The 16,557-nt window shown below is 44.9% G+C and overlaps 1 protein-coding gene across 2 annotated transcripts in view; it reads left to right on the top strand.

The window, feature by feature from the left end:
- LOC149854125 (S-adenosyl-L-methionine-dependent tRNA 4-demethylwyosine synthase TYW1-like) overlaps positions 1 to 16,557 on the top strand; it is a 133,324-nt gene that overhangs the window by 2,199 nt on the left and 114,568 nt on the right. For both annotated transcript variants that reach the window (XM_090025008.1, XM_090025007.1), the window contains exons 4-7: positions 764 to 865; positions 1,406 to 1,600; positions 2,811 to 3,092; positions 4,711 to 4,833. In XM_090025008.1, the coding sequence (XP_089881134.1) occupies positions 764 to 865; positions 1,406 to 1,600; positions 2,811 to 3,092; positions 4,711 to 4,833 (702 nt within the window). The remainder of the gene's footprint in view (positions 1 to 763; positions 866 to 1,405; positions 1,601 to 2,810; positions 3,093 to 4,710; positions 4,834 to 16,557) is intronic.

Genomic DNA, 16,557 nt, shown 5'->3' with positions numbered 1-16,557 from the left:
TTCAGCTCTGACCCAAAGGGCTGTAGATCATAGATAAGAACTTAAGGTGCCTGTACACAAGCAGGAAAGCTGTTCCGACATGCGGTAATTCCAGTGTGGCAGAGCAGACTTGATTAATAGAGTCGCCTGGAGTGTGGTCATTACCGTGCTTCAGCAGTCTCCTGTGTCATGTATTAGCATCTCCATGCTTCAAAATGATGGCAGGGGCAGTTAATCTAAAGCTAGGTAGACGAGCTTTAGATGAAGTGCTCCTGCTGCCATTTTGAAGTACAAGGATACTGATAGATGAGATGCTCCGGGCGCTTTAATTAGAGCAGCTCTTGGAGTTGCTTTAATTAAAATGGTTCCCACCCCCAACTCTCAAAGCACATGTATAAACACCCTTATGTTCTCAATTGTCTGCTGTCTAAACACCCTTATGAGGGCAGGTGTTGCTTTATACTGTTTCTTTCTCAAAGACCAATCTACCTTAAAGTTCTCTCTCTCCTGTGTGCATGTAACTAGTCTGGAAAATGTATAAAACTGTCTGAACCTTTTTTCCTCCCAGAAAGAGAATGCTAGCTAATATGACAACCATGCCATCCATGTGCATCCTTGTTTTACCTCTGTACATTGTATTAAATATTATTCTTCTGGTATCCATTACTCATTGCAAGGTTTATAGGTGTCTCGCACCCTCTCGTGACAGCCAGACAGAATTGAGTTTGTTCAGCACTCACTTTGTTTGGATTGATGTAGTTAAAGGTTTCTCTTGTCTCCCCAGGGGTTTGCAGCAGTTCTTGCTGAAGCCATGATCGCCCTTACTTTGCCTGCAGAAATTATTAACATGAGAGAGTACGATCCCGATGACTGCCTAGCTGAGGAGGTTGGTAAAATACTTGGAACCATTTCCTGAGGATGTAGAAGGGCCTGGCTGTTTCTTCCCTCTGTGTTCCCCTGCAGGCATCTCCTCTGCTCCCTGCAAGTCTAATGTACCTGTGTTTGAAGAACACTTTCCTATCCTGTGTGGAGTCACAGAGCTCTTCAGTGTTTGGCTACAGAAAAAAGCCAGTGTCTTGAGAATGAGAGTCTGTGTCTGAGAACTGGGGGTATCTGGGCTCTTCCTGGTTTTGCCGCAGACTTTCTCAGTGAGAGTGAGCAACTTGCCTGGAACTTCACAGCCAGGAGAACGTGGGACTGTGACAGCACATTCATGTTCATTAAGTCCTTTTGAGGTCCTTGGAGGTTCTGTAGAGGTTGAAATGCAGATTCATAGTTCATGATCTCAACAGTGTCTATGCATTTTTAATTTACAGACCTCTCAGATTAACCCTTTGTCATGATATCCTGTGATGGGAAAGCTGGCTTAGAATAGTCAATGCCCTGTCTTGTAAACTATTCCTTTTCTCTGCTCTGTTATCCTTAGACAATCAGCAAAAATGTCTGTGTGTTCCTAGTTGCAACCTACACAGAGGGACAGCCAACTGAGAATGCAGCCTGGTTCTGCAAGTGGTTAGAAGAGGCTGCAAATGACTTCAGGTTTGGCAAAACATATCTGAAGGGCATGAGATATGCTGTGTTTGGCTTGGGCAATTCGGTATACATCGACCACTACAATACGGTAAGGCTCCCTGAAGTCTCTGTCTCTTGTCTCCTTATCCCACAAGCTGTGGACTATCCTCCAAACCCATGGATTCCCATGCTGTTGCCAAGGTTTCAGTGTTAATACAGTTCTGGCTGTTAGTGTTCTGGGGCATTTATATGTGCACTCTGGAAGTGGGGGCGGGGAGGGGAGGAAGCTACTCTGAGCATCTTGTGTGTCAGCGCCCCCGCACTTAAAAATGGTGGCAGCGGTGCTTTATCTAAAGCTCGTTGAATGAGCTTTAGGTAAAGTGCCCCCGCTGCCACTTTTAAGCACGGGGAAGCTGATACATGAGACACTGGAGTCTGCTGAAGTGTGGTAATTACCACGCTTCAGAAGACTCGATTAATTGCATCTGCTCTGATGCACTGTAATTACAGCACATCAGAGCAGCTTGTTGCTCACGTGTTGGGTGTCCCTGGTGACTGTTTCTGTGAGGAAATTGGTGAGCTAGTTATGAAGATTTTCTGTGGATTTGAATAGGAATTGTGTTGGACCATAACCTTTGATAACACAGCCTTTGTGTGAGCACAGTATCGATTCAGAGAGAAAGGGAGTGAGTCTCACTGGTTCAGCAAGAACTTGTGGACTTCTTTTTTTACTTAGGATGCTGTAGTCCATTTACATTCGCTTTTCAAAGGACAAAAGGACCCTCTTGCTTGTTGCCTTTTCCATCATCTCCTTTTTGCTTGCTGTGAGGGACCATATAAATACTGTTCTTGGGGCCTTCTCTGAAAGTATTCAGACCTACTAACCAAGTTAATCTAAACTAGAGAGGAAAAAAATGATGAAGCTTATCATTAGGTTAGTATATTTGTCCAGTACTGCATGGGCTGGCACCACATCATGTATTTTAAATGTATCGGGGCATGTTGGTATCAGTCAATTCTGGACCAAAAAATCCCTAGCTCTTGGAGACTGCCTATTATGTGACTGATGATAGTAAAACGGCTTTAAAGGTGAAGAAACAGTGAGGTTTAGAGGCAGTGAATGAATGGTCTTAACCCAGTCTCCTGATCAGTAGCAGAGATGATATTGGAGCACAGCTGTCGCACTAATGTGCTCTGCTGTGGTTGTGCATCCAGTCATCTCTCTGGGTAAACTCTGTCCAGTTTGTTTCTCAAATGACTCTGTCTCTCAGCTGTGGGAACATTTTAATGGGCTTTTTGTTCTCTGTCTCCCATTCTAGGTTGGAAAAAACATTGACAAATGGCTGTGGATGCTCGGGGCCAATCGTGTTATGACACGCGCAGAAGGAGACTGCAATGTAGCCAAGAGCAAGCATGGCAGCATTGAGGCTGACTTTGCTGCCTGGAGGGCCAGGTTCCTCCTTAGGCTCCAGGCCCTTTGCAAAGGGGAGAAGAAGTCCTGTAGTGGAAACTGCAAGAAAGGGAAGTGCAAGTCCAAAGTGAAGCAGAGCAGGGAGGGATCCGATCATGAGCAAAGGGTGTCGGAGCAGGAAAACTCTGAGGTAGAGGGAGTCTTCTTGGCCAAGTAAGGTGGCCTTAATTCCATCATAATAGTCTCATAGCAGGGATGGCTCTAGTGAACCTGGAGATCCTTTTGGATCCTTTCCTTCTTCCCTTCCACAGATCAGGGTGAAGAACAGTGGTGTGACCTTCACCTTACATTTTGGCTCCTTGCTTCTGTGCCATGGGCTCAGGTTAGTTTGGTCCCGTGGTGAAGGAGAGGGCCAGATAATTGGTAGTGGGCCCTGAAATGAGGGGGAGGTACACATGGAGTGGAAGTGTGGGGATGTCAGAAGGATGCTTACTGCTAAAGGTAAGGAAGGTCGTGCCATGACCAGTAGATTAATTACTCATAAGGGTCGTCTTATCCTCCCAGCCCTTGTGCAGTATAGGAACATGTACAGTTTGAACCCCACTAACATTTCATCCCATGAACTTCTCTTCCTTACCGGCATTGATAGCTGCAGGTGGAGCCATGATATATGAGCCCGCCCTGTCTCCATTCTGAATCTGTATTGCTCTTGTCTTTTCCATGGTGTTTGTTAGCTGCAGTTTTGATCAAGAGGGATGCGACTACATGTGCTATTACTGCGCATGAATAACGTCTGTGGCTCATTGCTTTGGAGTTTATTCATGTGGAGCACATTGAGCTAGGCTGGAGCAGCTCCCAGCTGGCAGATGGCCCCAGGAGTCAGCCTGCCAGCCTGGGGCTCCTCCCCGCAGTTCAATATGTGGTAGAGAGGCTGGATGCAGCAGCCTCCTCACTGAATCACTCTCATGCCCCAGCCATTTGGGGCAGTGTCTATGTGTGCACTGCGGTAGAGTTTTTTAGTCTGCAGCAGGATGGTACTCATATTTACTTCTGTGGAGTAAATTAGTTTACTCCAGCCTAATGGAGTGCACATATAGATGCCGAGATGTTTACTGCACAGAGAATTAGTCACCTGGGCAGTAAATGTTTTGTGTAAATGTGCCTTGAATAATCTCTCTTGCTCAATGGATTGTGAACCCAACAGTTGCTGAGAAGCTTGAATGCTCCCCCCTCATGCTCTGTATTATTATTATGCACAAGAACTTATCATTAGTGGTGCAACAGACCTTGGCAGAAAATAGGTTCTCTACTTGCTGAATGGGCTGTCTTTTCCTTAGGCTGCCACTGTAAACTCTGTTGATATAGCAGCCTGACTTACTGGAAAGTAAGGCAGGCTCCCTTCTCTCATCTTTACTTTTATCCTGCTTACTCCAACTGTGAGGGGAGCCTAAGAAAATTAGGCACCCAAAGTCCCTTTGAATTCTAATGGAGTTGAGTCACCAAAGTCCTTATTTTCAGTGACATGGTAGCAAAAAAGACCGATCAGGTGAAAGAGCAGAATGAATCTGGAAACCACATCATGAGTTGTAACAGGTTTTGTACTGTTAAACTCATGTTAAAAGTGAAATGTTTGAATTACTTCTGTGACATTGGTTGTTATGTGGGTCCAAAGCTGGCTTGGTGGTAGTCTTCCAGAATACTGTTGGATGCCATATCATTGATTCCCTGGGCTGGGGTTGGTGGGTGTTTTATCAGTGACATGGAAGGCAGCCTTCTAAAAATCCCTTCTGCATTTTGATTCATCCTAGGTGGAAGAGTTATTTGAAACCACCAGTGAGGAAGAGTCGGGAGCTGAGGAAGATGGAGATGTTAGCTCTGTCATTGATGTTGAAGATCTGGGAAAACTGATGGGTCACATGAAGAAAGCCAAGGTAGTGCAACTGTGACAAGTTTTATACGGAGAAATTGCTGACTGCCAGTGGGTGGAGGTGATGAAAATACTATTGTTAGATTTTCATATCGAACTCTGAGAGTCTTATATACCAAGCAGCAGACTGAGTTGATGTTGAAGGTAGGAGCTGACGTGACAAAATGTGACTCGAATTTGTTGCTTTGCATGTTTTTGTTTGATATGCAGGGCTCCAAGCTGATGAGGGGAAAATGTGACTTGAAGTATTTAGCAGTAGGCTAGATATATATTTTCTCTGCTTTTAAGAATACAGTTATCCCAATTGCTTTTAGTTATGAGCGTACAAACGGTGGCTGGCTACAGTTGCCGTAATTGCCACAACATGGATTATAGGTTAGGGTTCCATGCCATCTCCATCCTGAACCCCAGCTCTGCAAACTCAAGCAACTGCAAGTATGAACTTTAGGCTCCACTGTCTTGCTGATAAAAGGGGAAAGCCAGGGATACCTTGAGAAATTTTGCCTGGACTTTGAAAGATGGAACAGGATGGAACAGGAATCTTTTTTCTGGGTTGGGTTTACCACTTGGTCTCTGTAGAGAATCTAGAAAAATGGAGCTGTTCCATGAGAAGGTCTTGAGGCACAACAGCAGCAGCAGTGTTACCTAATATTAAAAAATGGGTGTTTTGTGTATGCTCCCGGTAAAGCTGAGAAGCTACACAGTATTTATGTTCATGGAAATATGTGTGCATGCACAGATACTGCCCATGTTTCATGCTCAGCAGAAAAAACTTGCTCCCAAAAATGGATAGGGTAGGCTTTCGAGGTGAATGTGCAGCAGTTAGTTTTGCCATGTGTAAAATGGGTATTTTTCTATTAGGAAATGAAACCTCTTGCTCTGTGTGGATTTTATTAAATGCTCTGAGCAGCCAGTAGTTCCCAGTGCTGTTGAAAAACCAGCCTCTGTCCCTGCCGCATGAACATGATCCATGTGTTATTCAGAGTGCATAACTGGGGCACTTTTAACTTGAAACTTCAGTTTAGGACGGTATGACAGTGAGTGAGTTGTATATGTTGTCATGATCTGCAGCATTAAGAGCAGTTGCTGGGGCTGGCACAGAAACCTGTGAGGTCTGACTTCCCATTCCTTCTACATACAACTCACTGCTTGCCTATTTTTGGATGTCTCCCTTCCTTTAGCTTCAGCGTAATACCCCTGTCCCAGTGAGTGGGGCTCAGGGATCCATTTCCTTCTTGTAGGGGCACGAGGTGGTAGATCTCCCTTGCTCTGAACCATCCTCAGTCCTATCTGCCATCTGGCACAGTCTCTTTCTCTCTCTCTCTCTCCTCCACATGTTTGCCGCTAGAGAGCACCAAAGAAAAGGAAAAAGCAATTCCTTTCCTTCACCTTCATTTGATTTGTAACCACTTCAGGGATAAGGAATAATTATTTTATGCCCAGGGTTTTACGGCAGAGTAGGCCTTGAGGTCTCACTGACTAATAACAGCTGGCAACAGCTCCAGGAGTGTGCAAGGTAAAACTAATAAACTAGACGGTGGACCATGTATTTATGGACAAGCAAATGACCACAGCAACAAATTGCTGTCACTTCTAACTTGTTATGATTACTGCATTGGTCGTGAGCAACTCTGGAATTTCCAGCAGAATCTGGTTTTATGAATAGGCAGCAAAAATCCACCGCTGCTTGACACTTGGCCCATGGAGAATCCAGGAGTGAAGCTGCTTTCTCTATTACTTGCTGTCGGTGTAGCTGGTGTCTTTTAAGGATCTCTTTTCCTCCCCAAATTGTCTTTTTGGTAGTCACTGCCCCGTGCTGGCCGGCTGTTTTAGAAGTGCAAAAACCCAGTGCAAACTAGAAGTTCTGTGCTACAGCTCTGGCACAAGTTGTCTCATTTTGTGAAGCCCTGTTCCCTGGGTTTTGGATTAAAATCCATGATTATTTGTTAAAAATGGATTTAGCTGTAGGCCACCTGCTGCTGTCAGTTTTAACGTAAAAGCCTAGAATACCTCAATGGGAGCTCTGCGTGTGGAATCCTGTGAGGAGATGGCCATATAAATGTTGCATGAGAGCTCAGGTAGGTGGCTATCCATATTGTTAGCCAAGAGAACGAATGACTTTGTCTCAGTGACAGATCTTGGACTATGTAGACTGGCTGATGAACAGATTTGTGCAAACACTTGAAGTGGAAAGCAATCCTTGAGGTGTGGTTATTTATCATAATAAAAATAAATGTTGAAGTTTTGATAGGGAAGTGCAGAAGAATCTGCATTGATTAAGGCAATTCATCACCTATTTCCTTGTTTCCAAGATGGAAGTTACAGTTGTGTGTTAAGTCTGAGGCATCCTGCTTTCCCAAGCTGCGTCTTTGTTTAGCTACTGTGAATTAGCACGGGGGAAAGACTTCCTCGAGAGAGAGACCGCATTTAAGCTCGTCTTCTTTTACAGAATGCTGAGTTGTTCTGTTCGCTACTTAGTCACAGGGCCTGATTGATATCATTTCACATTACTGCAGCCAGTGGATTACAGCAGTTATTCTGATTTAGATGAGGAAAGGGAGAGTGTAATAGGCCCTGAAATCTGTTTGCAGAACTCAGCGTGGTATGTTAGCTACTGAGACCTATACTGTGCCAATCTGTGAATTAATATGCATAGACTTTGTAGCATGATGTCAAACCAGACCTTCCAGCATTCATGGAGGTTTGGGATGAGCATTTGCACGCTCTGTGCATATGGGGCAGTAAAATTTAAATTTTGAGGAATTTGGGGGCCTAGTGTTGATTTAGTCTCAGGGCTCATGTTGCCACTGATAAAAATTATTGGAGGGGAAGTGAATATGCCATCTGTATAGCTATAAATCCTTGCAGTCTTGATTTTTATGTTCAGGCAGCAATCTTGTGGTGGAAGCCTCTTTAATGAATATTTGTTCAGAGCTGTGTAGTTGATCTCCATATAAGTGTGCTGAATTGAGTCCCTTGACTGGAAGGGAAATCCAGGCTAGATTTTTCTCGTCTTTTTCCCACACCAGCATGTTAGCATTACACAAAAGCGGATAGGTATTTGAGAGTGACAAGCGAGATGAATGCAGACACAGAGAGCAGAATTACAAGGAAGGGTGCTGGCATCCCTCTCCCAAAGGGCAGATCAATTCTAGTTCATCCCTCTAGAAAAGTAAGGGATCTCAAACAGTTGCTAGACATAAGGCAGCTGTTTTAATCTGATGGAGCCCACTTCAGTGTGCTGTGTATTGGGGTTGAGCCCAAAGGTTGACAAGCAGAGGCTTGCAAAGGATGCAGGTGTAGAAAACAATGAATAACACAGAGGTAACTGTCACTATTCTGTTTGTCTTCTTGGAAGAAGGGGCAAAGAGAACTGTGACTTTGGTCAAAGAAATAGTGAGTGGTTTGTTTGTTTTTACTCTGATATGTAGTTTAAGTTGTGGCAGTTCTTACTGGAAGATTAAATTAAGGTTGAGTGCTTAGTAAAGTTTTCAAAAAACAGGACTGGGAATATATGCCTTCCCCAAGCATCGAAAAGCCATCTTGCTTCGGGGCATAAAATAACCAGGAGCTGATAGGGTTTAGGACAAAACTTGCCTTTTGGCAAAATGGTGGATCTGGCTTGCTCAATGGAGACCCTGAGAGCGTGGGACTGTGACAGCATGGGGTGACATAACCAGGGCTCTGCCCTGGCCTGTCCCCTTGCTGTCATGGCCCCGTGCTTCTGGGGTCTTGATAGAGACTGGGCAGGACATGCAGCTGATTGGGGAGCTGCTCTGGGACCAGGACTGGGGCCAGGATCTTTTGGGCAGCGACAGCACAGGACCCCAGGCCGGGGCAGAGCCATGAGCCACTCCCTGCTGCACTCCCCTGCCTGCAGAACCCGCACTCATTGCAGGGGTATCTGAGCAGCAGATCATGGCTCTGCCCCATCCCCAGACCCATTGCTCTCACCGCCCCAGGATCCCGGGGTCTCCCCAGGCCCTCCTGCCTGTTTTGCTCCCAGCCGCGGCCCCATCCCAGCAGCTCAGCTGCATGCCCTGCCCACATGGGTCCTGTCCCTGGCAGTGGGTGCAGGACAGAGGGGCTGGGGTGCCTGGGCAGTGGGGCTGGGTTCAGCAGTGGCAGCCAGAAGGAGCTGCTTCCACGGGGGCTTCTGGGAAATGGAGTCCGGTGTGGGGTTGACTTTGCCCACCCTTGCCCTATGGGAAAGGTTATGCCGTTATTGCATGCCATGGGATTTCTGTAGGGTTGTTTCCCTGAAGCATCTAGTACTAGAGATCAAGAGACAGGATTCTGGGTTAGATGCGACACATCTGGAGCGAGCAGGATGCATGCTGTATCTTCGGCTTTGCTACATTTTCAGTTTTTGTTAGTTAAGGAAAGGACCTGATTGTGTTCCCTCCACAGGCTTTCCCGTAGCAGTGGAAATGGGCATGGCTCCTTGATGGATTTAACAGCCAACTTTGCTTTTGATAGACACAAATGCAGTGCGCTTTCCCTGTCCTCTAAAGCAACTCCCCTGGACTGTGTTTATCAGATAAATATGAAACCTAATAGATATATTTGTGGCCTTGAAGGCTGTGGTCATTAATCACAGGAATACTGGTTCTTAATACATGGTATCTCCCACAGCTGGGAGATTGTGATAAACTAGAAATACAGATACATCCAGGTCTCTTCCTTGGGAAGGGAATTGTTTTATTAACCTTTGTGTTTATAAACTACATTCATGAGTACTAATGGTATCCTAATTTGGGGATCAGTTGAGAAGTTATCATACAGGCATATTTTACAGTGTTAAGATTAATGCCTCTGTTTTCTAAAGAAAACCAGTGTAATGTGCTATGCGGGCAAGCCTGAAACATTAAAATGGAAGGCAGGTATGAGAGAGGCTGTTGAAATTGAAGGGCTGTTTGGGATGTGACCCATGGTGTGACACTAGGAGTCAGGACTCATGGGGTGTCTATACGCGTTCTCCTGATGGGGTGGAGTGTTTCAGTTGGAGCCACGTTTGGGAGCCGCTCTAATTAAAATGCTCAAAGCATCTTGTGTATTGAGCGTCCCGCACTTCAAAATGGCAGTGGGAGCACCTTTAAAACTCATTTGAGCTTTAGTTTAAAGTGCCCTTGCTGCCGTTTTGAACACTGAATAGACATGGTGGCGAGGCTGCTGGAGTGTGCTAATCCAGCAGATGAATCAAGTCTGCTCCAAAGCGTTCTAATTAGCATCCTGCATGTGTGTACAGGCATCCATAGGCTCTTACTCGTGTTCTGCCACTCGTGAGCTGCATGATCTGAGGAAGGTCCCATGACCTTGTCTCACCTTAGCTATGGTGTAGAATGGGAATCCACCTGTTGGGCAGCTGTGGGGTGGGTGAACCTTTTCAGATGGTTTTTGAACAATTACAAGAAAATGAGAAAGAGAGAACCGCCTGCAAGGTATTAGCCGTGTGAAAGACCCAGTCTTGCTGTGTTTTCATGAACAAAACTCCTAGTGAGGTTGGTGGGAATTTTCCTTTGAGTTGGGTCACACAAAAAACACTGTCTAAAAAGGCCTGTGTAGTAGCTCCGAGATCTGTGCAAAAAGCCGATTTCTTGTCTGTATTGAACCCTGATTGAGTGAAGTTATGGGACTCAATTGTGCAACTTAAAAACAAGCAACCAAAAAGCCTGGACCTTACTGGAGCGTTCCCAGAAAGTTATCATTGCTTTTAATTGTCACTGGAAAGTTGTCACTGGAAAGCAGGGGTGCTGAAGGGGAGCTGAATGGCTCTTTCAGTAGGTCAGACCTCTGGGCTAGATTCTGATCTGTAACCCCAGCCCTAAAACTGAAGCGATCCTGCTTTTTTTCAAACAAGTTTTTAAAGAAAGTGTTGCCTGTGATCTCATTGCACTAGCATCTCTTTCCCAGGTCCTGTGATCAAGTCTAAGTTCTCCCTGTTTTGTCTGTTGAAAGGTATTGCAGTTCAGGAGTGGTATAATTGGAGCGTTTGGGGGTTTGCAGTTTCAAGTTAAAACCTGGGCTGCCCAATTTAAAAAAAGGGAAAAATACTTGTAATTATACAGTTTCAAGCCTTTTGCCTCTCTGGTATATGGTCTGGGTGACCTCCTTTTACAAGATGCTTTGAGATCTCTGGACGAAAAGGGCTAGATAAGGCTAGGTATTATTTTTTATCCATGTGCAGTAGGTCTCGTACCTATAGCTGCCATCTGTATTCTGCTCTCAATTACTCTGTCAATGGCAAGCTGATGGATGGGGAACAGACTGGATGCTGAAAACTCCCCTGGACGTAAGTTTGTTTCCTTCTCGGTTTTAGCTCTGGCACAGTCTCCTTCCTCCAGGGTGCACAGCAAGGCACTCAGCTCCACATGGTGAAGTTAACAAGCCACAGCAAGTCACTGGAGTTGGCAAGCTTCTAACAGATCCAAGAGAGTGAGCCAGTTGGAAAGCCCACCACACTGTTCACGGCACAGATCCGCTTCTCATCTTATGTTGAATATCTGTCTGTCTATCTGTCTGTCTATCTATCGATCTACTGGTATCACCCCTTTCACTTTGTTGGAGTTACTCCCAAGGTTTACACTGAATCTGAGAGAAATTGTGCCAGAATAAAACATCAGCTTAGTTTATCTGTGTGCTTTTTGCTCTGGCATTTTTTCATAGTCAAGTTTAGTAGTCTGATTTATCTGATAATGATCACCAGAAACCCAGGGTGCCGTTGCTAGCAAGTCAGAGGAGCTGATGTGTGAAGGGTTGGGAAGGCTTCTTAAAAACCCATCTGTTTGTAGAGCCTGGTCCAAGTCAAGGTGGAGCAGGAGAGGTACATCTCTTCAGCCAGGTGTCACCTGGTTCATTAGTAACCCCATGTGCAGGCATGCTCTGATGACACTAGAGCCATTTACCCTGCCCTGGGCTTTATTCTATAGAGAAGAGGACACATGCCCAACCCACTAGTAGGTGCTACTATAACTCTTGGCCATACGGTGGCAGAGGGGACTATTTTGCTTTCAGTAAATAGCTTTGTTAACTGATTCATAGATTGGAGAGTCGGAAGGGACCACAACGGATCATCGTGTCCAACCCTCTGCCCCTGGCATGAAGGAGGACTGAGGTCAGATGACCCCAGCCAGGTGACTTTCAAGCCTCCTCTTGAAGACCTCCAAGTTAGGTGATAGCACCACCTCTCTTGGAAGCCCATTCCAGATGCTGGCCACCCTTCCTGTAAAAAATGATTAGAGGAGTGTAGGCTGCCTGGATAATTAGAGTTACTACATAAGGTTATCAGCAAAGAAGGGCTAACTTTATTTCCCAGGCAAATGCTTTCATGGAGTGTGAGCTGTGAGAGAAATTCCACAGCAAGGTTTTGTACATGGTCCGTTGGTGCAGTTCAGGCACAATTTAATATTGGCTTTGCTCGTGATCAGGCTCGCCTATTCCCATCTGTAAAACTGAGGTCATTCTCCTTCTTTTCTGCTGCCTTTTATCCATCTCCCCTGTTTAAGTTTTCAGGGCTGGTGCTGCCTGTGCATATGCGTAATGTCTAGCACAATTGAGCCCCAGCTTTCGGTGACTGCCTCCATACACTATGTGTACGGACAAGAGGGAGATGTTGGTCCATGTGCTGTGAAGGGAGTAGTGCCAGAAGACAGCTACTTTTTCTTCCTGAGATGGTAACAACCATTGGCAAGGGAAGCAGAATGATGGCTCACCTCAAAGCAGAGACAAGAAAGCTGGCTCCCACAGTAATTGATGGGTAATGAATGTCACAGTAATGCTGCCTTTAGGTGGGGAAGAAAATAAAAAAGCGGGAAGCTCAGCTAGACAAAAGACATACACTTTTGGAGCTGACAGCCATTTATGGACTCTGCCAAGTATTGGGCAGGAGGTTGGATTAGAGATGGAGTGTGGACAGGTTTACTGACAGGTTTATTGTTGAATAATTGTGCGAGGTCTGCCTGACTTTGCTGTAACTGTGTGTGAACATATTTATGGGACGTCTTGATTTCGTCTAATAGGGCAGTGGGGCCCACACTGGGTATCCTTGAGTGAGGCTCTGTACAAACATCGCCAAATGAGCTTGTCCTAATAAACATTGCGCCCATCGTGTCCCATAAAACTGAAGGAGGTAGCTTGTACAGGATATTTTAAAGCAACTTTTAGTGCAGCTGTGAATACAGGTTCCCCTCGCCAACCACAGGAGTTAGGTTCCTGAAAGTTCCCGTGGCTGTCAAAACCATGGTTGGCAAAACAAAAGGCTTCTGGGAAAAATGGCAGGTGGCGGGCTGATGTGCGGCCTCGGAAGACGGTGGTTACTCAAAACTGTATACCATGGTAGCCAAAATGGTATATAGCATATCAAGCATGGAGATTCAAAACTGTGGTTGACAGAACTGTGGTTGGTGAGGGAAACCTATATAGCACTGATGAAAGATGCTGATCTGACATCTCCAGAAACTAAGCAAGGACTGTAGGGAGGGGAGGCAGTGTAAGCTTCCCTGAGCTGTCCTGCAAACATAACATATTAAACACTAATGTAACTTATTCTGTTTCTCCTGGTTGTATGGGTAGGACCTTGTGATTGATGTAAAGATGCATATTTATTTGAAGTAGTCTGGCCAAGAAACATCTTTTCAGTACATGCAAGCCATGGAATGAATATCCATATCTGAACTTCTACAGAGTCTTGGGTTGTGGCTCCAGGATTTGGGTTTAGCCTGGAGGCACCCCAGATGTGCATACTTTGGACTCTGCTTTTCTTGGCATTCCCTGAGGTATTGTGATTGCAGTGCTTTAGATTGGGCCCCCTTTTTATGAAACACCAAAAATGAAAGGGCTGGTACAGCAATGTTGCCTTCTGCTTTTGGATGTCTTGTTATAGCAGCACAAATCTGCTGGAGTTTTAATGACAAACAACACTGCTAAGACAAATCGGCTTCCCAACTTGCCTTTCCTAAAAAATAGGTTTACCAGAAAGATGCATGCTTCTGGCTGGCGCCAGGTTAGTTGGTTGCCCGTGATGGCTTTTAACACAAGAGATGATGCAGAGATAAAAATCATCAGGCTTTGGATGTGTGCATGTACTGTTGACCATTTGAGTGACAGATGCCGAAATGAAATGTCTCCTCTCCAGGTCTGAACTGTAGTGGAAAGAATGGTGGATAGTGAGTGAGGAATCATTTGCAGAGTCATTTAAGGACCATAAAAAAGGCAGTGCTCAAAGTGAGTCTTGGAGAGATGGTAGATGGAGCTGGGCTCGGTGGGTGGTGATGGTATGTTACTGCCCATGTTACAAACTCGTAATGGATTTAGATTTGGGACTTTAACTGTTGTTAAATCCCTTTGCTTTAGTTATGCTGATAGGTAGCTTGCCACAGGAAAATGAAGGGAAAAATAATCCATTAATATAGGTCAGAATTTTCCAAAATGATCAATGACTGTTATGGGGAGATGGACTAAAAAAGGGACCTGATTTTTAAAGGAGACTGAGCATTTGCCTGAAGAAAAGTCGGTCTCTTAAGATGTCTCGTGTCAGGTTTCCAGTATTATCTTGGTTTTAATCCTCATGTCCGTAATGCTTAATGTACTTGTGTATTATACTCCTTTGGAAATCAGAGGTGCTGTTAGACTCGTGGCCACCACAATATGCTTTAAAATCTATTTTAAGGTTCTCTGGCTTCAGAATCTTAAAGCATGAAAATCCCTGATGTCTTGGCTTTGTAAGGGTGTAGTTAATAGCTATGCAAGTCCTTTCCTTCCACATCTTTAGTATTCCCAGACAGCACTGCCGACATTGATGAAATGCTTGGTTTCTGTTAAGGATCTGTCAGATTGACTTGCAGGATTCTAATATGGGAACCTTTTTTTCTCTTTCTTTTTCTTTTCTTTTTTTAAGATGGTGGAATTGATCATGGGAAGCACTGTCTACCATCAAAATCTGTGACCAAACTTAAATGGCTGTCAGGGGAATCATGGTCATACCGACCGTTGGGAGTTGTGTGGGGGAGGCACCTTCTGTAAGACTGGCATCCTTGAATAATAGCAGAAGTTTCCTACTTGTTACCCAGCTATAGGAGCTTATATTTCAAAGCTGGGCAGTGATGATGGGTACCCACTTGCCTTAGGCCCATCTGAAAATCCCTTTTTTTTTTTTTTTTTTTTAGCATAGGACTTCCTTGTGCAAGCAAACTGGTATTTGTCTGTTCAGAGTGATCATCAGGTAGCAATGCATTGGGCTTGGCCAATCATTTGTAGGCTTTCAGATGGGAGGAAATAAAGGTTTCTGTTTCTGGAAAAATATCTCTGTAACAAATTTGTTTGTGTTTTGAATTAGTAGAAACTTGTCAGAAGTCATCCTTCTTTTTAGAAACGCTTCTTAAAACTACTTGTCACATTCTCAGCTTTTAATCAAACCACCTCCTTGATCGAGCCATTGAAAAATAATTGTTTTTCTTGTTCCCCATCTGTCAGCTGTCATACTTTCCCTCTCTCTTCCCTGCATTTTATTTCAGTGCAAGCTTTTCTGCTTAACTGTACAGTGATATTTAGGATTTTTCCTGCTATTATGTAGATTCCAATAACTACTTTTAATAAGCTTTTCTTTCTGTCTTGCGGTTTTATGGGTTTGCTGACTATTCAGGCTGGTATTCCAGCTTCCTTTTAGTGTAAAATTGCCTTTATTCACAAATTCTCTAAATCAGCTTTTTGTGCTGCTCAGTGGTTAGAAATCAGGGTATTCCATATCAGTATAAAATTAAAAAGGTCAACTGGGACAAAGGACTGAGCAAGTCTATCTCTACCTGGTGCCAATTTGTTGACATGATAGGTGACCTTTTGGCACTGGAACTAGTAGGGGTTCCCAACAATCGACTGGAATTTTCTTTCCTACAGTTACTGTATCTGTGTTAATGCCTTTCCTAGTCACCTCTTATTCAACTGTACTTGCTTCAGCTGTCTGTGGAGCTTGGATGAAAACAAAACAAATGTCATTAATGGGCGCAGACAGAAGTTACATTTATTGTGCAACTGGCCTGTTGAAAGCGCTGTACCAGCCGTGCTCAAACACAAGTGCACAGCTGCAGAGTGCTTTAGAAGTCCCTGATCATGTGACAAATTAACCTCATTATATGAGGGTTCAGATGAAGGCACTCCAGAGTCTTCATTAACTTCTTCGTGGCCACACTGATGCAGCTCAGCCCTGCCCCTGGTGCTGCCTGCACAGTGGGGGGTGGGACATGAGGGAAGAGAGGGAGCTCGGGTTAGGGTTCGCCCAGGCTGTGCTGGAGTGGGGGTGTGGATTAGAATAGGGTGTTCCAGTCCACCCACATCCACTCCAGCACAGGCTGGGCAAACAGCAGCCTGAACTCCCTGTCTTCCCTTCCCCCCGCTCCCATTGTGCAGACAGCAATGGAGCTGGGAGGTGGGGAGACGGGCAAAGGGGAAAGAAGCTGCAGACACACAGTTCCCCGGCTAGATTGGCTCCAAAGTGGAGCTTGATTTCTCCCACCCTCCCAACTCTCCCAGACTAACAACAAAAGTCTGTTGGGTTGGGGCGCTGTTTTAAGTCATGGTGCTTTCTGTGAAGCACCATAAGTTAGCCCAGGGAGCTGCATGTCTGTCAGTGCCCAAAGTGAGCAGCACAAGTTCTTATATAGCTATTACATGGAAGGTAAAAATGCTACTGCTGAGGCTTTAGTCTGAATTGAAAAACTCCTTTTGTGACCTTATC

Source organism: Crocodylus siamensis, chromosome 13 (assembly GCF_052110815.1).
Source record: "Crocodylus siamensis isolate JL-2025a chromosome 13, ASM5211081v1, whole genome shotgun sequence".
Lineage (NCBI taxonomy): Eukaryota > Metazoa > Chordata > Crocodylia > Crocodylidae > Crocodylus > Crocodylus siamensis.
Note: the sequence above shows the minus strand (reverse complement) of the source record. Positions and strands in the feature narration are given on the sequence as shown.